General features: G+C 41.9%; 3 protein-coding genes across 5 annotated transcripts; 2 read left to right on the plus strand and 1 right to left on the minus strand.

The window, feature by feature from the left end:
* The first annotated feature begins 303 nt into the window (after positions 1-303).
* LOC6725851 (peroxiredoxin 1) lies at positions 304-2,536 on the plus strand. Of its 2 annotated transcripts, none has more exons than XM_016173828.3 (2): positions 304-536; positions 1,691-2,536. In XM_016173828.3, exon 2 carries the CDS (start codon positions 1,691-1,693, stop codon positions 2,273-2,275), a length of 585 nt encoding a protein of 194 aa, XP_016039178.1. In that variant the 5' UTR covers positions 304-536; the 3' UTR covers positions 2,276-2,536. The 2 variants fall into 2 exon arrangements, with proteins under 2 accessions (XP_016039178.1, XP_039154027.1); XM_039298093.2 differs by having other exon boundaries at positions 384-602.
* A 4,129-nt stretch (positions 2,537-6,665) lies between these two features.
* Positions 6,666-8,579, minus strand: LOC6725853 (40S ribosomal protein S15Aa). 2 transcript variants are annotated; one of them, XM_016172627.3, is made up of 3 exons: positions 8,476-8,579; positions 8,373-8,408; positions 6,666-7,262 (listed from the first exon to the last, which is right to left on the minus strand). In XM_016172627.3, the coding sequence occupies exon 3, from the start codon at positions 7,258-7,260 to the stop codon at positions 6,868-6,870; it is 393 nt and encodes a 130-aa protein (XP_016039179.1). In that variant the 5' UTR covers positions 7,261-7,262; positions 8,373-8,408; positions 8,476-8,579; the 3' UTR covers positions 6,666-6,867. The 2 variants fall into 2 exon arrangements, with proteins under 2 accessions (XP_016039179.1, XP_016039180.1); XM_016172628.3 differs by having other exon boundaries at positions 8,480-8,542.
* A 739-nt stretch (positions 8,580-9,318) lies between these two features.
* Positions 9,319-10,711, plus strand: LOC6725854 (nuclear speckle splicing regulatory protein 1). The gene is made up of 2 exons (XM_002106814.4): positions 9,319-9,454; positions 9,520-10,711. Exons 1-2 carry the CDS (start codon positions 9,444-9,446, stop codon positions 10,670-10,672), a joined length of 1,164 nt encoding a protein of 387 aa, XP_002106850.1. The 5' UTR covers positions 9,319-9,443; the 3' UTR covers positions 10,673-10,711.
* The last annotated feature ends 15,057 nt before the right edge of the window (positions 10,712-25,768 follow it).

A 25,768-nucleotide genomic window follows, 5' to 3' on the forward strand; every position in this document is an offset into this window, starting at 1 on the left:
GTAGGTCCATGGACTCACTCTTAATGCAAATTTAAAAAAAAGCGCGGTTTTCCCATTTTGGCGGCAAACTGATGACCAGTGTGACCGTTAAGCTGATGTGCCCGAATTATACTAAAAGTACTGCTCAGTACATATTATTACACATTATTTGTTATTAGTAGTAGTGCTTGTTACCAAGACTATCAAAATTTATTAAGTGCTACTATGTTATAACTTAAATATTAAAACTTACCATTTAAAATGTAGAATCCACCTTTGAAAAGCGCGCCAATATTCGGTAGATGGCGCTTTAAGCACTGGCCATAGACATCGATAAGCAGCGGCAATCGGCGCTGCCTATCGCAAGCGGCATCCATGTTGCGGCAGCCCTGGTCGACCAGCATACACTTAATTTTCAATTCATTCGCGAATTTCAACTCGTGCCGAGAGGTTTGTTTGTGCGAAAGCAGCAGCTGCGAGAGAACGAACAAGAGGAAGCCCACGCGGAAGTCAAGCAATTACCGAGAATTGTTAAGAGAAATATAAAACTGTTTAAAGTGAGTGTTCCTTGGGCGATGAACAGGTCGCTGATTCTGGGCAAAGTCGGCGAGAAATTGCGGAGCGTAAGATTAGAAATTAGCATCGCTGTTGTTGCTGTTATTGTTGTTGTTGTTCTTTTTCGATGAGCAAAAGATAATGATGTTCATGTTCGGTCGGCAGATTCGAGATTATTTCACAAGTTTTTGCACCGAGAGCATAGTTTCTTTTTTCTTCACATTTCGTTCTTTTTTTTCACTTTATTGGCACGTCCGTCGCACACACACACACATACACACGCGGTGAGCCGGCGAAAAAAAGGGCACAGAAATGAAATCAAAACGAGAGGAAAATATTTGCCAATTCAGAAATTAGCTTGTGATTTGTAATTAATTCGCATCCATTACATGAAAAACGCGAACGTGCCGAAAGTTCAATAAATTCAATCGCATAAATGGGAGCAGCCGAAAAATTTCGGCTAATTTATTATTCCGGGTTTCTTCCATTTCGCTTCGCTCGGCGGCCATTTTGTAGAGTTCAGCTTTTCTACTCTCCTCTTTGATCTTTCCAGTTTGTGGCGAAACATCTGGAAGTCAAGGGTAATTGCCCTTAATCGTTAGCAATTGCCGCCATTAGAACTCCGATTTATAGAGACTTTTAGTATGGAATTAGCATCAAGTTAACTGAATTACAACTTAAAACCAATTGGAAGTTACATAGACAAGATTAAAGGTTGGAAAATAGTAAGCTTACTACAAAATAGGTATATTGCATATGAGAAATTTCTGGAATATTGTAAATATTTCCAGTAAGGGCTGGCATAATGTTGATTTCCAATCATAATACTTTAATAATATCTGCTCATTCCAATTTGCATGATTTTACTAGCCTCTATAAATGGCATTTATTAAACCACTGTTATCTTGTAATAATCCGAGGTAAGAGTGATGAAATTTTTTTTTTTTGTGGGACCCAAAGAGTCTTGATAGATAAGATAAGATGCGTATCGGTCGAAAGAGGAAGTATCAGTCACAGCGAGATTTCAAGGGGAGATATGAGGGATTTACAATTGAAGTTCTCAAGGGAAGGCGACTAAGTCCAGAGCACTTTGTTGTTAATTATTTGCCAGCTTGGAGAAACATGTCTCTAATTCCGCCATCCATTCATTGAACAGATGCCCCAGCTGCAGAAGCCCGCTCCCGCATTCGCCGGCACCGCCGTCGTCAACGGTGTGTTCAAGGACATCAAGCTGAGCGACTACAAGGGCAAGTACCTGGTGCTGTTCTTCTACCCGCTGGACTTCACCTTCGTGTGCCCCACCGAGATCATTGCGTTCTCGGAGAGCGCCGCCGAGTTCCGCAAGATCAATTGCGAGGTGATCGGTTGCTCCACGGACAGCCAGTTCACCCACTTGGCATGGATCAACACGCCGAGGAAGCAGGGCGGTCTGGGCAGCATGGACATTCCACTGCTGGCCGACAAGTCAATGAAGGTGGCCCGCGACTACGGAGTGCTCGATGAGGAGACCGGCATCCCCTTCCGCGGCCTGTTCATCATCGATGACAAGCAGAACTTGCGCCAGATCACCGTCAACGATCTGCCCGTGGGTCGCAGTGTGGAGGAGACCCTGCGTCTCGTCCAGGCCTTCCAGTACACCGACAAGTACGGCGAGGTCTGCCCCGCCAACTGGAAGCCCGGCCAGAAGACCATGGTGGCCGATCCCACCAAGTCCAAGGAGTACTTCGAGACCACCTCCTAAAGAGGCTATCTGTTCGCTGGACGGGGCCGCTCCTGGCGAGTGGGAGTGGATTCGAATCGCAACATTATATATCCTACATATTAACCCTAGAGCGTAGAGAGAAGTAACTGTGAGGCATCTTTCCCTGCAACAGCCACCCAAAAAAAAAAAGAAAAGAAGAGAAACACCTGCAGACGCTAAGCGGAAAGTGATTATTTTTTAACTATTTTTGTGTGCTTTTTTTTTGTAATTCACCACAATAAACGATTGTACGGAAGAGAACTCGGAGCACGTGGGTCTTTATCAGGGGGTGGCGGGCGGACTTTCGCCTCAAACCTCTGGTCTTATCATCCGGGGAAACATTTCCACAAAAAAAGTGGAAAGAAATAGCAGTGGGCGACTTATCAACGTCTGCGGCTGGCAATTGCGAAATGGCAAATAGACTTAGACTGAATCAGAATGCCAGGAATGCTGCACAGAGAGAAATGACGAGTGACTTGTGCGCAGTATGGAGATCTACATATGATATCTAATTAAACCCTATTAATAATCTGAAACCATGGACTTGTAAATATGTAGATACTTATAGTTGTTCCATATGATCTGTAACATTGTTACTTTGTTGTGGCATTTTCTCGCAGTGCAGCAACAGCTGTTGGTTGGTGACACAGTAACCGAGTGCACAATTCCCGTTTTGCCAACATCCCACCCATCCATTTCAATGTTAAGTGCAAGCGAGAGTCGTCTAGTCGACGTGGATGTCTCGCATATTAAACGGGTCTTGACTCTATCGGTATATATATATATGCAAACAGATATATATATACGATCTGCCTGATTTGAACCCCCCTTTGTGATCGGAGCGGTTCAACTATTACGTGTAGTTCGCGTCGCATCACACGAGTTGTCTTTGGCGGATCGGATCGAATCTCTTTCACCCAAACCAGTTACTCCAGGTTATACATATGTATGTACATGTGCCCCATCAGCAGCTGCGAGTCAGTTTATTTACTGCCCGTGGAACCTACTGGAAACAGAACCCTTTCCCAAAGTCAAGTGGTGCGATCTGATCGCTGCTGCGCACGTTACGTCGTTAGTTTTCTTTTTTTTTTTTGCCATTTTGTTTACTGCCGCTGAATCGGCGGGGCATAGCCGACTTGGATGGCTCATAGCGGCCACTATCATTATCAGTCTGCTAATTGCGCCCGTTGCCCACGGATACGATTACTCGAGTTCACAATGGTGGCCTGCCATACAATGGACTTTCCTATTCGCGCTACTCACAAAGAAAATTTCTAACAAGCCTCGAACATAAAAGAGAGCTTTAGAGAAGTTCCTCAAAGTAAAAGATGTACATGTTCCATACATCTCGTACATCATGGCGTATGCGCAATATGTTCTTATGTTATGTCTGAGTTCTGAGAATGAAATCCTCATCTTAACTGCTTTATTATGGCCAGTTGCAGTAAGAGCAACCCATCTTCGTGATGCCAGAAGTGAACAATTGAAGTTCGTTTCTACCTGAGCTCGTTGAGCTCGCCAAGCTGTACAGAAAAAACGCTCTATTCATATTATTCATCAGCCGCACGACAGCTGCAAAAAGAGATTGCTTCTGCTGAATCATGGCGACCAAAGCGGCACAAAAGCTACATGGAGCTACAAACGTAGTTTGTACAATAAACACCCAGACGGAGACCGATTTCTATGCCAACGGGATTGCCTCGCTATTGAGGGCGTCGCAAATGTCATTGTCGGTGGCGACTTTCGATGGCTGTGATTCCAATTCACCTGGCCATTTCCCATTCCCCCGGATCGAGATCGACGATTATTGGGTGACTGAAAAACGCACTTGCCATAATGAAAAGCCAGCCGAATGGGCTGCTGCAATGGGAAATGAATGGGAAATGCCTGTGATATTCTCGATTTGCCAATCGTTGGCCAGTCAGTGTATCCGGAAAACAAGTACATGCACATACAGCTGCGGGAGAAACAATAGAGCGTTAATATTCACATATAGAGTTCAATTATAAACAATTAATTAATTGTTCTCTGCTTAACAATTAACTTACCATTATGATTGTCTAAAGTGTTTTGAAGAAATACAAATATTTGTATTTAAAAATATTTCAGGTTAAGGATCAAATATATTCAAATATTCGTTTTTTTTATTTCCCGGCAAAAATGATCCGTTTTTTGGCCAAAAAATTCGTAAAAATTGTTCAAATATGGAATGTCATATCTCGTTGAGCTCGTAATTAAAATTCTAATCGAACTGTATTCAAAAATAAAAATTTTAATTTTTCGCCATTTTTTGCAAATTTTGACGATGTTACCCCTTACAAAAAATGCGAAAATTTTAACAAAAATTAATTTTACAAAGTCCGTTAAAAAGTTATATTTATAGTTAGTAGTGGTAATTAGGAGTAAAAAAAAGTAATTCTTTTAGCTGCCTGACCAATTTTAGTCAAGTTATACAGAAAAAACCAATCGTAAAAATTGAATTTTTCCCAAAAATCATTCTCTTGATTTACTGCAAAAAAAAATTAGTTTTTTGATCAGAACTTTTGAAAGAATTATCCAAATTTGGAATGTCATACCTCGTTGAGCTCGTAATTAAATTTCTAATCGAACTGTATTCAGAAAGGAAAATTTTAATTTTTCGCCATTTTTTGCAAATTTTGATGAAAAAAATGCGAAAATTTTGACAAAATTTTTTTTTACCTTAGTCCGTCGAAAAGTAATATTTATAGTTAGTATTGGTTATTAGGAGTAAAAAATAGTAATTCTTATAGCTGTCAGGCAATTTTTAGCCAAATTATACAGAAAAAACCAATCTTAGATATGCCATTTTTGAAAAAATGCAATTATCGTCCCCATTTTTTGAAAATTTTTGATTTGCGATAATTTACGCAAAAAAGTGATAAAAAATAGTTCGCTAGGATTTTAAACAACAGAAAAGAGTTGGTCATTTGGTTTTATGCTTAATATTTTTTAAGTTAGAGCTAAAAAGGCGGAAAAACCTTAAAATATGTTCGGTTTGTTTAGAAAACATGAATCTCTTATTTATTTAGAAAGTGGACACTATTTTTGCGATAACAACAATGAGTGCTATGCTATAAACTGGTGTCTGTGGCGTAATTTGATTATTTTATAGACTGATAAGTGGTAATCGGGAGGCTTTTTCCGTGGTATTAGTGATATCAGGGGGAATGGGTCGTGCGGAATGCCATGCTCGAAATATGGCAAACTCCGCCATATTGGGCTAAGCCCGACCTTTCAATTACCTTTGCGATAAGAAAATGGGTTGAGGGGTGTGTTGGCCACAATGGGTGGCCCAGTTGTAGTTGGGGTCTCCCACAAATATGAATTACATAGATAACGCTGGATGGGCTCATCAATTATATTTGTTCTAAGCCGCACGCAACGGCGATATCGATCGGTAGTCGATATGAAATGTAATTGTACTTAATAATGCCAATTGTCTCAGGACAGGAGCCTTATTTGGGTCAGGATACTGATCGGATAATTGAATTTCCAAATGTCATCAATTCGAATCTAACAGTCAGTGAATTGCAAATGAGCTGCAAAGTATGCAATGGATTTTTAATGAAAATGTAGTGCTGGATACGATTGGAATATTAGTTCAGCTGCGTTTCTCACGCGTTTTGCAGCACTGAACTCGAGGGCTGCAATTTGCGCGCAAAACTTCAAGTGTTGATAACAAGTAATGCCTAAATACGAATATCACGAACCCAACACCCGTTTATAAAAATCAAAGTACTCCTAACTTTTGATACAATCAAATTAGACTTATGCAGTGAATACTCTTTATCACAATTAAAACAAATTTTTACTCAAAAACTTCCGCAGTTATCTAGAGCCTAAGCACGGAACTTGTGCTGGAAAATAGTTCAAAATCTGGGAATGGAGAAAAGTGTACGTTTTACACGTAGATTTTGTTCTATGGTTAGTTCTCTTAAACGAAACTGCATCAAATTCTACCAAGCATTATTTGCTTCATAAACAATTTTCGACAGTGGTTCAGGTTTTCTTGGTGAAGAAGTTCTAACTAATAATAAGAAATCTAGGTGGAATTCCAAAAGTATGGTTGTCTAAACCTTTTTGTCTTTAAGGTATCAAGAATGTGACCAATTGGCCCTTACATTCATTATGAAAAGCACGTAACCGAGAATTGAGCACCTCAAAAGAAACCGCATGGCGCGTTCATAATATCCTAATTGTCTTGTTTTCAGCCTTAAACTTGGACATATCCAGCCATAGGGAACTCCGGTCGAGGTTATATTATACACAAAGTGGGTTTTATGTTAACAGATCGATTTACTGTCGCTATTGATTTATCACTGTACCGCTTAATATAGTATATAGATCGTAGACAAAATCGTTATTAAAATTATTATGTATCAATCATTTTATTTCGCGTAACTTTGTGAACATTCATCGTCGTTCGTTTTCTGAATGAACGTAGCAGCGTTTTCGCCCTCGGTTTCCTGTGCACAAAGTGTATAGTTGGATGCATGGTCGGTGAAATAAAACGTCAATCTACATATCAAACTCCTTAGCAGCACATACAGACTCTCTACGTGTTGGTGTCTCTAGAAGAAGAAGCCGAGAATCTTGCCTCCCAAATGTTTTCTCCTGGCCTCCTCGTGGTCCATGATGCCGCCAGAGGTGGTGAGGACAACGTAGCCAAACTGACGGGAGGGCAGCAGATTGTTGGTCCACTTCTCGATGTCGTTGATGGGCACATCGAAGCGGGGCGAGATGACGCCGCACTTGTTCAGCCGACCGGTTAGGTTGACAACGATCTTGCCGGAACGGTGATCGTCGACGATCTCGAATTCGCCGATATAGCCATGCTTCATCATCACGGTCAGGAACTTGATGATCACCTTGGAGCAGGGACGCAGCAGCACCTGCCGCTTGCCACGCTTCTCGGCGTTGTTTATGCACTTGAGGGCATCGGCCAATACGTTCATACGCACCATGGCTGCAAAATGTTCGGGAACACAATTAGTCAAGAGCCAATAATCACAGAAAAAAATATGATGGCTAGGTTATTAGTCAAAAGTGCCGACTTTGCCACTCACTGCTCCATAAAATCTGTCTACAAAACCAAGCAAAACGTGCTATTGATCTGCAACAAAACTGTCTCACTAAATTGCATATAAAAACTACTATATAAGTAGTACTATTAGGTTGGCAAACAAAGCATAAGAACAAGTAACTTGTAAAGTACATAAAACTATGCGAACTATAGGAACAGATCAATTGACCACTTAAAGAAAACATACATGACTTCCTTGAAAAAGCTATGATACCATTATTATTAACATACATGACTTCCTTGAAAAAGCTGTGATACCATTATTAGCATTATAAAGATCACGAAAACTATCCAAAGCAAGTGTCTACTATTATAATACTTTAGATTTCTGGAAGGCAGGAGGCGTGTCGCCTTTTCGTAAATTCACGCGGACAGACGAATCGTTTTCGATTATGATTTTAATAACAGTTAATAGCTTTACTTTTTTTAAATCAGCGAGTAACGGGATATTGAAAAAAAAGAAGCAGAAACAGCAAGTAAAACACGTGCAAAATAGCAAAGAAAAAAAATGATACTGTCTGTGTTTCTGCGGCTGTGTGTGTGCGTACAAGTGGCTGTAAACAACAACTATTTCGGGTAAGTTTACCAACTAAACTATGTACAAATTGGTTTTATTTAGCCGGTTTTCGGTGGTGCATTCGATTTAACTGAATGCCCAACTTTTTGCCACACTTTTAAGCCGCTCACACACACCCACATGCACAACAACACTGTGCTACCCACTTGGGCCAATTCTTCACTTCGTATTCGTTTGCACATTAAAAAAATTATAACCAAAAAAAAAGTACATATATATAGCGCATGTAGCGAGGCATTTCATACATTGTTTACACGGTAAACTGATTAGTTTTGGCACATTGGCCCACAGTAAAAAAATTGGTAATAAAAAAACAGAGTTGGGTCGATTTGCACATGTTTCGGCCGGCGATCGCCGCCAATCTAATCTGGCTGAATTTTCGCGCTAAAAACGTGTCCAATGGAAGCGGCATTTACCTGGGATTGGTTTGCAAAAACTGTTTTACACGACCGCTGCAAATAGAGGAAATAAATAAGATTTAAGTACAATTTCGTTGACAAAAACGCGGAGAACACGTACTCACGCAAACGTGAAAAAGGGAAAAGAAAGGGAAACGGAAGGAAAAAGACGCAGAACAGTGTGGCCGTGTGTGTCGAAAGTGTCTAAACTCAACGTGCCAATCGATAGTTAGCCGGACGCAGGCCACGGTTGCTGGCTTGGCTAAAACCGCTTGCATTATTTTGAGCCCAACGTTTAATAGTTTTAAGCGGCTTCAGAAAAAATCTATGAAATTTGCACTTCAGTCGATGCAATTCTCTGATCCTCTCCTTCATCATGATCCCGTCTACTCTGGCGATCGATAGCTGTGCTACTGTTTGTTAATCATATGTTGAAGGGAAATATTGATGGTTCTTATCTTTTGGCTTTAATTAATATAAGTATTCCAGCAAGTCTTCGCATCTTGCTCCCATTTAATGAAGCCACTGTCAGGAGTCTCTTTCTGCAAGCATTCGCTTTAGATGGGTCTTCAGCTTAATAATGATCTTGTAAATAATTTTTTATGTACGATATAAGCGTAATTTATATTTTTATGTGGCCAGACATGGATCTATGTTTCCATTGGCATAAAAAAAAGGGTAGTCCCTAGGTGATAAATGAATTTATTGTTAAAATTTATTTTTATTTGGTTCAATATTTCGCCATATTTCTATGCGTATTTTACGTTTCTAGAGATGTACTAACATGATTTTAATGGGATACGAGCCTTGTTTTGACCATACAACAGAAAATAAAGTAATGATTAATCGATTGAAACGCAATTAAATACAAGATGATTAAAATAAAAGTTTTTAAGTAGTTTAATATTGAAATAAAGAATTTTGCGATTTCATCCGTGTTTCAAACTCTTATTTTAATACTATCGAATTGTCTTCCTATCGATATACAACTGTTCTTTTAGCCGGCGTTGCTGTCAGCAGTTTTGCACCTTTGAGGATTTTCCCTGGCCGCTACAGACTGTCTTACTAATTATTCATAAATAAACAAAAATGTCAAAACAGTAAGTAATTTGTTAAAAATAAACAATTTGTGCAGTTTTTAAGTACCCGTTTTAACACCACGCAGATATGGCCTTATTTTACCCGGCCAACAGAAGAAAGTACCTCTAAAACGAGCCGAAAGGCCCTCGATTTTCGACGAGAACAGCGAGTCCGAGAGCGATGATGACCAACATGCTCCGCAATTGCAGCCAAGAGCCGGCGGCGTATCCATGGGTCCCAGTCTAATGGAGCGCCGCGTGGCCCGCCGGCAGCAGGAGAAGGCCCTGGCCGAGGATCCAACCATATTCCAGTACGACGAGCTGTACGACGACATGGACAGCAAACGCGAGGAGGCCAAGCAGACGAAGAGCCAGGAGCCGCGGAAACCCAAGTACATTGGCCGGCTGATGGAGCATGCCGAGCGCAGGAAGCTGGAGAAGGAGCTGCGCATCGAACGGCAGGTGCAGAAGGATCGCGAAGCCGAGGGCGAGATGTACAAGGACAAGGACACCTACGTGACTGCCACCTACCGCAAGAAGCTCGAGTCCATACGCCAAATGCAGGAGCAGGAGCAGCGGGATGAGTACCTCGAGGCCATTGGCGATGTGACCAAGCAGAAGGATCTGGACGGCTTCTATCGCCATCTATACGAACAGAAGATGGGCGGTCCCGCCCAGAAGGATGTCGTCAAGCCCAAGACGGCGCCCACCACCGACGAGGTGGCGTACAAGCCCATTAAGGCAGAGGCTGTCAAGCATCGAAGCTATCGGCGACGTCGCCCCTCCGAGGACGAGGAGGAGCAGACCAAGAGCAAGTCAGACGTAGGCTCGGAGGCCACGAAGTCAACGGATCAAACGGAAGGCATACCAGCACAGGCACACTTGACCAACAACATTGATGCCGATTCCGATTTTAGCATAGACGACTCCAGCGATGAAGAAGACGAGAAGGAGAATGAGAAGGAAAAGAATAAGCTGTCCCAGGTCAAAAAGGAGGATAAGGACAAGGCTCCGGAAAGTTCGGAGCCCGCTAAACCCAAAGAACCCGAGGCATCGCAACAATCCCCCAGCAAAAAGGAAGATTCCAATGCCAAAGTGGACGAGAAGGATCTACCCGTGCCGAAAGTCACCAAACCGCCTGTGGACCGCACACTCTTCTGGCGCAAGAGGACCGTGGGCGAGGTCCTAGCGGCAGCCTTGGCTCGCTACGAGGAACGCAAGCGAGCGCGCCTGGAGTAAAATGCATCCAATTAAAGTTCGAGTTGAGGGAAAAACAAACCAGTGATTTCTGTATTGTCTGCTTATTATGCTAATTTCAATTTGTCCCATGCTCATAAATAATTTATGTGCACGCCAACGCTCTTAGCAGACCCTTTTCGGTGCAAATATTTTGCATAAGTTGCAACAGAGTCCCCCAGCCAGCCCGTTTGCACTTTTCATCTAAAACAGAGGACAGAAAAAAAAAATGGGTAAGAAGTACAAGGCATGACGGATGGAACCGCAGGAAAAGTTGGGGCGAACAACACTGGAGGATGAGGAAGTGCCTGAAGGAGCAGAACGCGAAGATATTCCATTTATTTTGTATGACGACGACACGACGACAAGTAGGAGAGCCAAAAAAATAACTAGGGCTAGCTCAGAGGAACGAAGCTGGGAATACCCTTAAAGGTTATTCAAGTTTCAGGCTAATAGACTGTTTTTAAAGTAAATGTTAAAGATTTCCCCAAGTTCCCAAGTTGGGTGCCCAATTCGACTTATGATAAAGGTAGACACTCAGCATATTAGGGCTATAATGACATATTGATCCGAACATACATACCTTGCTAAATCCAACAATGTAAATAAGACGATGCTGGGCAAAAATTCATCCCTATTGATTTTATAGTCCCGAACAAATCCGCGTTGAGGCAGACAGCTTATGCAGAAATGACTTTTTAGGTTTAGGTTCACAAATATCTCGTTCACTGAGCCGGAAACTCCTAATCCAAGTTCTAATACCCACTGCAAGGGTATAAGGTATAAAAACGGAAAGGCACCGAGAAACTTGCCAAACGCCCAAATAACAAAGAGCCAACTTGGCGTTAGTTTATTTTGTTTTTTTTTTTGGTTTTTTTTTCGCCATCCTTTTTGTTTTTGCAACATTGTTGTTGCTTCATTTTGCCGCAAATGCTGGGAAATCCTTTTGGAAAATAGGTGTGCCCGCCGCCATAAAAGCGAAAACCAATGGACCAGGAGGGAGCGGAGCGGAGCGGAGCAAGGGCCTCGCGAAAGGAGAACGGAAAGCAGCGAAAGCGCGGCGAGCACGGCTGACATGGTTAGGATCAGTGATGGACAGTGTCTAGGCGTTGGTTCCCAGGTACTTTGGCCCGATGTTTACGACCTGGTTGGGCACTGAAGCAGTCCATATACCAAAGCATCCAGTAATCTGTGCTAAAATCACATGCTAAACCTTTAATTCCTACGTATGTATGTATTCATTGAATTCTTGAGTACTTCGGTACAAAGTGTAGAATGGGTTAACTTTCATCTGTTGCAGCTGCTTGTAATGTATCTGTAAACTAAATAAAATGCAAACGAAATCATATAGCAATGATGAGTATATTATTATTAAATAATATGAGTTAATATTTGTTAAGTAGTATTTGTTAAGCTCTATTCACCAGCATTAGCTGCTTAACAAAAGATTGCAAATGAAACTTTCTTATATCATATACCACCTATACATTCTATCCATTTCCATCTGTGTACCTTGTACCTTGTACCTTGGATTAAGGAACTGCGGTACCATCACCATCGCCACCATCATCATCACTTTCGGCTTAGCCACGTGAATTTTTCTTGTTGTTTTTCGCCCCTACCTTGTACTTTTCCCATCATTGAAGTTAGATTCCGGCTCCGGGGTCCGGCGCATTGCAGTGATGGCAAACCGCAGTTTTGCTCCGGTTCTTCATTTCTACATTCCGTCATCATCCCAACCCAACCCATTCCTCGGAATGCCGAATACCCGTGGACGGACGCCCCTGGTTGCCCCGTGTATGCCCGTATCCCCGTATCCTCGGGATATCTACTGCCTCCCCCCCTCCGAAAATGTAACACCCCCGGAAACCGCCAGCATCCTACAGCACCAGCATCTGCATCTGCATCTGCATCTGCAGCCCGGACGGAATGTCAAGACGGATATGCCTCGCTTTTGATGTTGCCAACGTGCCTTCGCTCCACTTCGTCATCTTCCGTATCCATGTCCCCATCCTCATCCTCATCCTTCTAGTCGTAGTTGTCCTCGTCGTCGTCGTCAGCGAAATTAATACTGAAATCCATTTTCCATTTGGCAGTCAGCGGCCCCTCCCCCCTCCCCCCCTCACCACCTCGCATCGCCATCCGCTTGCCTCTCTGTCGCGCGCGCTGGCGTGCCGCATGGCTTCGTCTCGCTCTTACCTGTTCGATTGTGTCATCAATCTCACATGTCCTTTGCTCCTTTGCTCGTTTTTTTTCTTTTTTGCTCCTTTCTGGCGTTTTTGTTTATTGATGTGCACTGCTGCAATTGAGATTTGTGCCACATTTTAGGCAAATTAATTCGATACGAACTGGAATGGAACTTTTTCTGATTGTCGTCGCAGATCGAAGAAGGGTGCGGCCTATATTGTACATATATATAGCTATCCCCCTCGGATTCACGTACCGCCGATCGAATCGAATGGAATCGAATTGAAACGGTCGTTAGCTTAACGTTTCTAATTGAGTGCTCTCGATTTGAGTGCAAAAACACACTGCCTTGCCTGCCTTAACCCTTTTGAGGTCTCGAGGGTTTTGAACAGGACGCCATTCGCTAAAAGGATGTTACTCGTTTCTTCAGTCGTGTGACGAAGGTTGCCATTGCCATCGGATCGAAATGCAAATATATAGACAGACTTTCAATTCAAAGGCGTTGAATGATGGGAATGAAAACCAAGAGGAAAAGGTTGAAGGTAAAACTCATGCAAGCAGCATGCATGGCGTATGAGCGATATTCGTCTTTAATGTAATTGATGATTAGTGACGAAAGCAATATTATTGACAGGAATTTAAATAACGCTTGTCTATTAAATGTATTTCATATAGGTGCTGTATGATCTTATTCTGTTATATGCATTTATTATTTATTTATTATAATCCTAGAAATCTGCATAAATCATTTTCAGCACTTTGTGAAATAATCACATCTTACTTAAAACCATTTGCAAATAGGAAGCTGCTGTCTCAAGTGGCGACTTCTTGTTTCGTTACCTTTGGCCGTAAAAATTTAAGTATTTGAGTTTGTTTGTGCCGAAGTTTCTAGTGGTCTCCATCTCCAGCTCCAGCTCCATCTCAATCGCAATCTCAATCTGTGTCTCTCTATTTTCGCCAAGACTCTTGAGATCAATAAAAGTTGTTATCTTTTTTATGCGGAAAGTGGCTGCAGAACTATGAGAGCGCAGTGGTTATAAAAAGTTAAGCTATCCAAAAAGTTTTTAGGTGATTTGCTGAAGGGCTGCCTGTGCTGTTTGTGGGTTAACCCCTCGGCAAAATCAGCAGCACCAGCACCAGCATCATCATCATCATCATCATCAACAACAACAACAAAAGGCAGCGGAACAACAGAGATTATGTAACACTAATTCCATTAACCCCCTTTTGTGCGGCAAACGCCCCTTTTAACCCGCTTTGTATGCCTCTCTCGTTGCCTAATCAATTTACGATCATAATTACTTGGCTTTTGGTCTCGGTTTTGGGCTTGGCTTTGGCATTTTCCTTTGGCCCTTGCCAAAAAGCCAGCGATTCAATCTGGGCCTCCTGCAGACCAGCCAGGCCAGCAGCCATTGCAGCCAGTGCAGCCATGGCCGTCCGGCCAGAGAAGCCAAACCCATTAATCCACCAGGCCAACCATACATCCCGACCCGACCAACCGACCACCCGAATCCCAAAGCCCCGAACCGAATTCTGCTGCACAAGTGGTCCAGCGAGCAGAGGAGCAGAGCTGGCCAATAGGCGCAAGTAAAGGCTTCAAGATTGTGATCATTCACGTGTGAATTCAATTATCAACATTTTCAATGCCTTTGGACCAGGACTTGGAATCTGATGAGGCAGCGCATGGGGATGAGGAGGAGGATGAGGCGGAGGATTCCGAAGGAGACTCCGACACGCAGAGGACCACGGACCACGGACGACCCGGAGTGCGGTGACCACAACCCTGGTGACCTGGCCGTTAGTCTTGTCCATGAAGCATTTGGCCAGGGGCGTGCCCAAGGGGGGCGGGGGATTGGAGGGTCATTGTGCCGCAAAGAGAGCCATAAGAGTCCATGCGGTCATGTGATTCGAAATTGAAATACCCAGTAGTTCTGTTTGAAAAACAAACGTACTATGGCTAAAACTGAAATATAATATTTATAACACTCTATGAATAGAGTGTTGGAAAACTTAAATGTTTCCTTTTCTATTAGTGAGCCTGATGAGTAAAGTATTTATAGCAAGTTACGTATACGTAATATGTATTAAATTGTATAAAGAATCACAAAGTGGGCTCAAAAACGCTTTAAGATTTAAGGCTTGCCTACTTTTTTAACCACAGAACACAGAGACCGAGTGACACCGTGCTGAAATCACTCATACGCCACGTACGCCGGCTGAAATCTAGCCTACGCCAAATGCTCTCAGGTAAAATGTGTGGCCAAAGACAACACTAATTAAGGATAATCAGCTTTTAAGCCATGTGTACGCATTAATTAAATGCAAACATGTTGGGTAAAAGGAAACAAGGAAACAAAACAAAAAAAAAAGATGTTTCATTGGACATTATGTTCTTTTGGCTTGTACAATTTCGTGTTTAAAATCGAGCAGAGTGTCTATTTTCCTCAAATGCAGTACACTTTTTTTTTGTTTAAACCGAAAATGGTGAAAAAATGAAGGTGCAGACTTTTTGTTGAGACGATCTCGAATGAAAACTAAAGTTTATAGCTGCGGATTGAAAATAAAAACTAAATGTATTGCCTATAAAATGGGGAAAAACGTTCATGAAATGTATGGCATATATATATATATATATGGGTATATGGATATGGCGATATCGCATTGCACATTTTATGCGGCCAGCAAAAAAAGAAAACGAAAATGTTCATTGCGGCAGATTACGTAACGGGGCGTTTTGCTGTTTTTGACCGTCTCGTCTCTCCTTTTTGTATATGTTTCAGTCACGTTTTGGTATAATTCTCCAAATATGTATATACATTTCGCCGGCTTATATTAAATCGATATTTCATCCTACTTCCTGGTCGGTCGGCGCCCCTCAAAACTCCACCACTGTCGCACGTTTGTGTGTGTGTGAGTGCTGGTGATTTATATTGTTTGGCCACATGTGTGTGTTTCACTATGGCCATCTGTATTGGTGTCGCATTGGTGTGTGTGGTCGAGTGTGCCGGTGTGTGTGAGTGTGTGTGTGTGTGAGTGGCTGATTGTGTGAGTGTGGCAAAGTACAAGCCGCCGTGGCAAGACGCGCGAGGCGCATCCAAAAATTTCGTTTGCTGCAAGGGACAGAGTGTGTAATGAAAAATGTGTGGGGTATGACAGGAAAACGAGCGATGCAGAGGGACAATTGCCATGGTGTGGGCATGTGGGGGATCTGGGGATGTGAGGAGGGGCAGAAGCAGCAGCAGCAGATGGAGCACGAGGTGGAGGTCCTACGGCCTGGATAAGAGGGAAGCGGATGTGGGGCCTCGTAGGCTGGATGCCAACCGCGCTCATGACAAACAAAACGCATCACACACACGCTCACACACCGCAAGAAATCGAATAATTTAATGCTTAGTAATTAATAAAATAGGGGTTATTATGGAAATTAATCAACTGGCAATCAGTTTACTTGGATTTATAAGAGTTATTTAAATTACGATTATAATGGTAATTATTTTGATGCATATTAAATGATATTACTATGTCTAGTATCAGTCTATTTTAAATATATATATTTTTTTAATTTTTATTAATTTTTATTTCAGACTTGTGCCACGTAATTTCCCGCAGTGTACTAATGCCTGCATTTATGTGCTCTGCCTGTGTGAGTCCGTGTCTGTGTGAGCTGGCCCGTAAGTGTGTGTCCGTGTGTCTCGCTTAGCGTGTCTGTGTGACTTAGCGAGTGTGTGTGCGTGTGTGTGTGAGCGAGTGTATCCTGCAGCTGAGTATCTGTGTGCATGAGGAGCCCTGTCAGCCTGTACTTGTATCTTTGCCACTGCATCTTCGCATGTCCCGTTAGTCGCCTGGGTCACCGGGTAGATTCGCTAGTGGATTTTCTCGTCCTGCTCGTTGGCTCCTTTTTGCATCCTCTTCCCCTTCCTTTTCAGCATCCCCTTCCCCATCCGTTTGGCCCACCATTTTTATCCACCATTCCCTTGCCCATCCGCCTTCCTGGTCCTGGTCGGCATTTAACCGTCTCTTGTTCTCGGCCATTTCTCTCGGCTATTTGTGCAAGTCATTCACAAATACACATAAATATCACTCATACGTCACGTACGCCAGGTCAATGTTGTACAGCCAATTAAAAAGCATGTTTTTACCCCACATTGTTTTTATTTATACAACATTTTTGCGAGCTGAAACTATTTGATTTTGGTTAAGGCCGAAATAGCTAAATATATATGTGCATTGTACACGCCACTAATGGGATACAAGCCAAATAAACTGAAGATTTCTAGTTTTCCTCCTTCTCACATTCACTTTGTGCTCAAAAAAAGAAAAGAAAAAAAGAAAATACGAGTACGTAGAAGAAAACTAGTCCCCAAGCACAAAAACTTTAGAGTAAACTTCATGTGCCTGCCCTTTGGTGTAAAAATTATGTACACGAGAGAAATGCAAATTTTAGATAAGAGTCGTTTTCTATTTGCATATTTTGCAAATTGCTTTTAAAGGTTTTCCATTCGCTTTAATTGAGTTGAACATATATATTAGCCATAAAAGAAACCAGCATATGCTTCCATTTTAAAGTTGTGGTTTTTATTATTAACTTTTTCCCTCGCCCACTTGCAATATTTAAAGAAAACGGCAAAAGATATCTGCTTATGGGCAAATATCTTGTAATCTGTGCCATTTCTTGCCCGTCTACTTATCGGATTTCTTTTCTTCGTCGGTTTTGCGCCGTCTGTTCTCAACGATTCTCAAGTGCCCATCTTGTTTTTCACAGTTCCCCTTTTTTTTCCTCCCTGATATTGGCCACTCCCTTTGCTGCGCCTTTAATTAGGCTTTAAAACTTCAGTTAGTTGGCATTACAAAAATGTCTAAAAGATGAGTTTTCAATTCTTCTCGCATGTTTATAGCTTAGAAGAATTGGTAGAATTGCCTTGAATCTCTAACAAAGTTATAAAGGTGCTTAAAAGTATGCAACAATATCTTGTTTTTCTTCATTTACGATAGTTTGGCTGATCAGTTTATAAGAATGCTAGTTAGAAATCTTATATGTAACATATAGACATTCTACAAAGATTTGAAAATGCAACATTTTTGCACATGCAATATATCTGACATAGTTGAGATGTCGGTGCACCTTAAGCCCGATTTAGTATATTGTTTGAGCGACTGTCCTTAAATCTTTGAAGGTTCTTGTTCTGCCACTTATCGGCTTTCGTCTCTTCGCTATTTTCCATTCCTCTTCCGAGGTTTTCCACAGCGCTTTCTCGGCTTATATTTGCTCCATTTAAGCGCTTTCTTCAAATCTATTTTTAATCTCTTCGCAGAGTGCACTCCAAGTCGTTGTTTGTATTGTATTATTTGTGCGGGTATGGGTGAGTGGCGCACGTGTGTGTGTGTGTGTGTGCGAGTGAGTGAGTGCGGGCTCGTTAGCTGTGTTGGTGTGCCAGTGTGTATGTGTGTGTGTGCTTAGTGGCTTGCTAGTGTGGGTGCATGCGGGCTCGAGTGTGCGTGTGAGTGTGTGTCTGTGGTTGTGAGCTTGGGTTAGTTTGCGTGGGCCGCCTTTTGTGGGTGTGGCCCAGCTAATAAGCAGGAAATTAAAATGTTATATGCATTGCCATGGCTGCCGGTGCTGGTTTTCCTCATTTCACTTCAGCGACCCCGCACGTTTCCCCCGCTTTTCACCGCTTTTCCCGCTTTCACTAACCAACGCCCCACCCCACCTCTCATCTTCTCTCGATTCTTCCCGTGTCCGTCCGTCTCCTCGGGCATTGTCAACTCGGTCCCCCGTTTTTTTTTACCTCATACCCATGTGCTACATTTATATGTGTGCCATATATACGGACCAGCTTGCATAAACCGAACTTTTCTAACTCAAAAACACTCGAAAATCTCAAAAATATATCGGGGTTTTTTCAAAATCCACAACCTGTTTAAATTCGGATAAAAATAGTTTATAGATGTAAAATTATATGAGTAATCAAAACATATTACTCTGCATACATTTCCAGCCTGCGGATGTGAAGCTGTGCGCACTTAGGGAGGTCCCACTGCAGCCGCACTCATATAGTATATATATATATATGTATATATATGTTGTAGTGTGCGGTTTCGGTGGCGCGCCTTGAAGTATGCATTATTTTTACGTGTCAGTGCGCATTTTTGGCATAATTGAAGCACAAACAGCGACAGAAGCGGAGCTCCAGCCTCAGCCCCAGCCTCAGTTTCAGTTCAGTTCAGCTTCTGCCAGTATGGCAAGGTCGTTTTGGGCCGAGCCCAGGAACCCCTTTATTCCTTAACCAACACCCATCGTACCCCGCGCCCCGCCCGCTGTCACCACGCCTTTTGGCCCAAAAGTTAACATTGCGTGCATGCAGCTCGACTGGACTTGGATTAAGTTTTTCACTTTTTCACCCGCTCCATGTCCTCGTTGTTTTTTGCGCACCGAAAGAGAAAAGGATATAAAGGATATGGGAATATAGACAGCCAAAAACTTTTGTGTCACGCCTTTTTCCACAGCCCGCATCTTTTCACCACACTGTCAAAAAAAAAAGAGGAAGACGAAGAAGAAGCAATAAAAGAGTGTAAATGAGCGGAATATGGAATAGAATTCGAATGGTTTTTCGAAAATGTTGTCATCGAATCGAATCGATTGCGCTCACTCGCGCGTACAAATATAAAAATGATTTTTCCAGCTGCGTCCCGCCAGCGAAATCGCAATAAATAAACAATGGAAAATGTAATGCCAAAAGCAGCTGAAAGGTTCGAAATTAATTGTCAATAAAAGTGCACGGCACTCGCTGCTGTTTGTTTGCCAAAAGGTGTTAAATACTTCAAAAAATGTACACGAACGGTTCGTTGCCAGCTTGTTTGCATTTTTATTATTTTCATTTGTACTTCGCATTTTGTATTTTTACTTTTATATTTATTTTGTATTTTGCCAGCAACATGTTTGCATGTTCTTTTCAAACAATGGCGAAAAACATAAACATGCAAAATGCTGCTGCTGCTTTATTCAAATCGATTGATTGGCATTAAGCGTAATGAAAATTGAAAAGGAAACCCTCTTGGCTTCTTCAGTACACTTTCGTTAATTGAACTATTTTCATCGCGCGATTTTACTACTTTGAGATTTCCCAACACTTTTCCACTGCAACCCATTGAGTATTCACGCCTGTCACTGCAATATCTGGCTGTCATAAAATTCCAAAAGGAAAATCCAACTTTGTTGTCGCAGAAAATTCTTTGGAAGATTTGAAACTGGGGAATAAAGAATAAATAAATTTATAAATAAAATATAATTATTAAGCAGTCAACTTTATGTATAAGGACCTTCTAAGCACTGGAATTATCAAAACATGCTTATTCTTCATAAGATTTTCTTTATCTGAGAAGAAAGTGGTATTTTATGGATTCAGAAACATTTCCTTCGTTTTTTCTTAACTTTGAAATATTTTATCTTTTTGATACGATTGTTTTTCTCTGTGTAGCGACCACACCCAAACCGCTTCTTCTTTAAGCAGTTTTTAAATGAGATTCTGTTTTATGTTCACAGATCCTATAGTCGAATTCCCAGCAATGAACCCCTTAACCCCCCCCCCCCCTGGCCACCACCCCCCTCGGAAAACCCCTTTCGCATTTAACGACTTGTGCGGTTTTTCGGTGCGATGGGCGTTGGGTGGTGGCTCTTTCAATGGGGGCGTGGCCGCTGCGCCGGTCGAGGCTCTTATGTAAAAACCTAATTAAAAGTGCTTTATTATGCAATTAAAGCAGATAATGTCACATTGCAGTGCGGTTTAGGGTCGCACAAAATTTGCGGGCGGTGGAAGGTCCGGTGAATTTATATTATTCTTTTTTTTTTTTGGCCTGCCTGCGAAGGCGTTACGCATTTGCAGTTGATTTTTCCGGAAGCCTGCGAGTCAATGGTTGTGGGGTAACGAGAACAATGCACTCGTTTTTGGGCCCAAGTCCTGGAATTCGCCCACCCGCCCACTTTTCATATTTTCCAACTAATCCCCCAACCCCCCGCGCTGGGAAAACTCTGTCCCTCATTGTTGACAATTGTTTTGCATAAATTCCTTTTTTTCTTCTTTTTTTTGGCCAGCAAAATGTAAAATCCTCACTTGTTTGTCCATTGGCAAGGGAAACTCTACTCTATCGCCCTCTCTCTCGCTCTGTCTGCATTTTCCTCCATTTTCCTAATATTTTTGTGGGTGCTTCTAGTAAAGGGGGATATGGGTGGGGTGTGCTTTTCCTGCTCCCTTGTCTTTGCTTTGTCCTGATTTATGTGCCTGCTGCATTTCTGTCGCGCGGTCGGTTCTTCTTCTCTTCAGAGTATCAGTATTTTCTAGTTTTTTGGCCAGCCACATTTTCTGAGCACTAAACACTGAGTAGTGAGCCAAAAACTTTGCACAAACACACACACACACATGCACTCGCCTTGGTAAGAGCATAAAATATGCTAATTTATTGCTGTTGATTTTAATAACTTTTGCCCAGCCCACATAAGTATGCAACGCCACTCCACTCATCGATGGATTTTCGGGGCGTTGTCCCATCGGAGGGTTAAAGCCATTGAACCCCCCGACACTTACATAAGTCATTCCGGCTTTAGTATAATAAATTCAGCTGCTCTTACTGTCAGTCCATTTCATTTCATTTCGTTTCATTTCATTTCATTTGGCTTCATTTTTCGTTTGGGCCCATTAAAGATGCAGTATGTACCGCCTTACTTCAGTTTGAGTATCAAGTTGTGTCGCATTTGGCCTCCTATTTTTCCACCAAAAAACCCCCCAACTCCCCCCCTCGTTTATTATGCGGTGGCAGCAAAAGTTTTTGGCCGGAATATTGGCTTACATGAGAAGATAAACAGAAGAGCTCTCGACTATGAGAGCATAAAAGTTGGTTAACTAATGAAGGGACTAACATATATAGTACTTATGTACGCTACATGTCACAGCAAATAGGAAAATAGGAAAATAGAAAATGTGGAATGTGCAAATGTGAAATGTTGGCAATGACAGTCAACAAATGGAACACGCCCCATTTGCAAATAAAACTGTCATCGCTGTCGTGTTTTTTTTTATTATTATTTTTTTTTATTAGCAAACAACAAACGCTAATGATTAGCAGCTCTAATTGGAAAAAAAAACACTTGAATGTGTCATGATTAAATAACTTTCATAAATGGAATTTGTCAATAATGTCGCATTGTTGCATTTCATTGATGAAATAGCTGGAAATTCTGCTGATTAGCTCACTTAATTGCCAAAACGTTTGATAAACACACAAATGTAACGAGTTCATTAAAAATTAATAATTGTATTTAATTATACAAATTGTTGCAGCCACAAGTCATTATTAAATCAAATATTTATTGAAGAACGCACAAAAACGAATATATTAAATTAGTTGTTGGTCAAATGTTTTATACCTATTATTAACATAATTAGGATATGTGCAATTTTGAGCTTTCTTGGTGGCAAGTGAATTATTTATTTGCATTGTAAAATATTTTATTTCGCAAATAGCCGACGCTTAAGTAAGCACTATAAATTACAGCAAAGACTTAATGACTTCATAAATTAAACTAGCTTTTTTTTTATCTGGTTTTGTTTTTGAATCATGACGACACTTAATGGCAGTCACAATGGAATAAAATCCATGTCGAGTGCTCCTCCCACGGGCCCCGTAAAAGTCAGCATCAAATTAAAGTTACATTTAGTGCTAGACGACGACTTTGGAGTGTAGTTTATGTCATTTGTCTGTCAACTTGTTGTTTACATTTTAAGGCCCATTTTGCGCTGCTCCAGCTGAGCTTAATGTTGCAGTTAAACCCGGCAAAAAGCAGAAAGTGTATGGCACTTGTTATTTATGCTGACACATCCATGTTGGCTGTAGAGCAACTGGAGGACCCTCTCCACGACAATTCCCACCACAATACTTGGCTTGGCTCGGCAATGAGCTGTGTGTGTGTGTGTGTGTGTGTTGCCAACAATTTTATATCAGAAAGGAGATTTTTATGAAATGTGTAGCCAGTAGCTAGGTGGGCTTCAGATTCAGCTACAGCTACAGCTGCTCAGCCCACCAATTGTTTATATTCCACACTTTATGCCCTCCCATTTCATATATATATACATATATATATGGATGTATATATCTGGGTATATAGCTCGTACCTGACACTTTCAAGTTAACCGGAGCTTGAGACAACAGTCCTAAGTACATATAATTATTTTGCGCCACTTCCTGTCGACGCTTGGAGTTTCTGGAAGCAAAGGAAATTCGACCCATTCGGCGAATCAATATTTGGCCAGGGCATTTTCGACAATAAAAATTAAATGCTAAGCACAATTTTTGGACTTTGCGAAATGTGCCAAAAAATATTTTAGTCGAACAAGGCTGTTTGGAAAATAATACCCAAAACTAATGCCAAAAGCACTTAGGCAAAAACCAAAGGTTGTGCGATTAGAAACTGTTTAAGCAAATGCTGTAGTAACTAAAATTTAAAAAAATATATTAACTATTTGTGGCCTTGAAGTGTGAAAGTGTGAGGCAGTTAAAACAAACTGTTGCATACTTTTAAGCACTTTTCTAAGTGACTTTAGGTTACAAAAACCATCTGAATGCCAAAAGTTCGTGCAACTTAATGCCCAGTTAATGAAAACAACATTTATCGGAAAGTAAATAAAGACCACGGGATACTCGTGTGACAAATCAACTTTGTTCCCCGTAAATTGCCATCTGGCTGAATATGAAATCTCAGTTCCGGCAAAAACGCCACCTACTTTTTGTCATCTTTTTCTTCTGGCCATATTATTTTTTTTTCTTTCTTCTTGCCGCTCGTCGGCCAGGCCAAACATATAAAATCCCAGTTCCCAGTTCCCAGTTCTCAGTTCCGGCCGAATAAATCTCATGGCTAAAACCCCCTTTGAACAATCATCGCATCTCCGCTGGGGTCACACCCAAAGTCACAAAAGTCACGCCAACGTCAGCAGTGATCAGTTTGAAAGGGAGCAGGGAGCGGGGGGCAGGAGAGGATGGGGGGCAGGGTGCAGGGGGCGTCGGGCGGAAAAATCAGAATGAAAATGAAAATGGTTTGGAAAGCCAGCTGGGGGTGCCACTGGTTGGTTGGTTGGCTAGCCTGGCTGGCTGGTTGGGAACAAAAAAAAAAAAAAAAGGAACAGTTGGCCATAGAAACGCAGTTGGCCCTTCGTCATGAAAAGGCGACCACAATCGTGGGGCCATCTGGCTGACATCGACGTCTACATCGATGGCCATCGAGGACACATGTCCGTCGCTGGAATCTCAACCGACGACGACAAATGGTCTCCGGACCGGAGTCGCAATGCGAATCCGGCCACGGGACTCTACAATGCCCACTTCCTTGCCACCTTTCCGGCGCACTTTTTCCGATTTCTTTGCGCTCTTTCATTTTATTTTTTTCTTCCCCCCATTTTTTTGCTCGTTTATTTTTGTATTTTTGTTTTTTAATGTGCAAAACCCAACCCACGCACCTTCCCCCCACACGGTTTACTTTTTTTTTCGGCCTTTGTTGACAAATCATTCTATGCGTGTGTGTGTGTGGGTGTAGGGGGGCGGAGCGGACGAGAGGGGCGTGGCTGGGGCCAGCCGCAGTCAGTCAGGTGGCAGTGGACCCATTGTCCATTGTCCAACGGGCAACTGGTATATCATTCATTCAGCCGGGCAACGGATATGCCGATGCTGAGGCAACGTCATCTGGCACTTGGAAATGCACCTGGTCCACCAGGACCACCTCCCGGACCCACTGCCCCGCCCACCAGGTGCGCCGTATCGCCCCTCGTTTTGATCCGCTCAAACTAGTTTGGTTACATGTGTACCTGCACTGGGCGAAAAAATGGGTAAAGAACTATTTCTTAAATCACTTATTTATTTAGCATGGAAAAGAATTCATTCATTACACAAATGTAAGGATATATTTTATAAGATTAACAATTGAAATAAGATCTGTAAGTAATAAATTAAAGTAAAATTGCTTACTAATTATAAAGATATAAATGTAATAAATAATTGTAATAATGTTCTAAAGTAATATAACTAATACTATAATTCTTTAACTTGTGCTTCCAATAAAGCAGTTAACTGCTTTGGCAATGGCTTCACTCATACGCAATGTGGCCCATCTGAGTTATAAACTCGAAAAGTTTTTGACTACTGCTGGTTTGCAAAAGAAGCAGATGGAGTGCATTGAACTGCTTAAATATTTGCGGGAATACCAATTAAAAATATATTAAGCTGGCTCTGTGGCAAATCCGAATTAAGACCGGATTAACCCGCATTCGGTGCACATTTTTTTGCCGCCTGCATGTGTGTGCGCCTGGCAATGAAAGACACAAAGAGTCACTGCATCAATGGGCGAGTTTGAAGGCACGATGACTAGATTACGCTTATAATGAAGGCCTCGGGCGGGGGGCGGGGTCGCTGTTGATTTGGCATGGCGCACGGTTGGGGGTGCACCCTTAACCCCTAACCCTTAACCCCCCACCAACCAGCGAAAGGTAAGCCGCGCGGTGCAAAAGGCTGCCACTGAGTGAGCGCAAAAACGAGCAGCGAGCTGCAAAAAAAAAAAATATATATATGCCACATATAGTGATATAGTGGGGAAGGGATGGGGCTTACAAAAAAAAAAATAATAATAATAAAAAAAAAAGGAATTATCATGAATGGAAACTAATCCCGGCTATGCCCTGAAAGCTTATCACAGAGCCGGCTTTCTCGGAGTCTTTAAAAAAATATATATGTATATTTATGGTATATATGTATATGTATGTATAGAGCGCTCTGTGTGTGTGTGAGCTCGTCATTGAATTTACAGAAATTTTTGTTGTGTTATATTCATTCGCTTTTGAGCCGATGAAAACTTACATTACCAGTTTTGAGGAAAAT

The sequence above is a fragment of the Drosophila simulans genome, chromosome X, assembly GCF_016746395.2.
Source record: "Drosophila simulans strain w501 chromosome X, Prin_Dsim_3.1, whole genome shotgun sequence".
Taxonomy (NCBI): Eukaryota; Metazoa; Arthropoda; class Insecta; order Diptera; family Drosophilidae; genus Drosophila; species Drosophila simulans.

Excerpts from the sequence above, each read along its gene's own strand:
- LOC6725853 (XM_016172627.3), bottom strand. The coding sequence starts at position 7,260 with ATGGTGCGTATGAACGTATTGGCCGATGCCCTCAAGTGCATAAACAAC.
- LOC6725851 (XM_039298093.2), top strand. The coding sequence starts at position 555 with ATGAACAGGTCGCTGATTCTGGGCAAAGTCGGCGAGAAATTGCGGAGC. Across the intron at positions 603-1,690 it reads TCGGCGAGAAATTGCGGAGC|ATGCCCCAGCTGCAGAAGCC; the intron begins GTAAGATTAGAA and ends TTCATTGAACAG.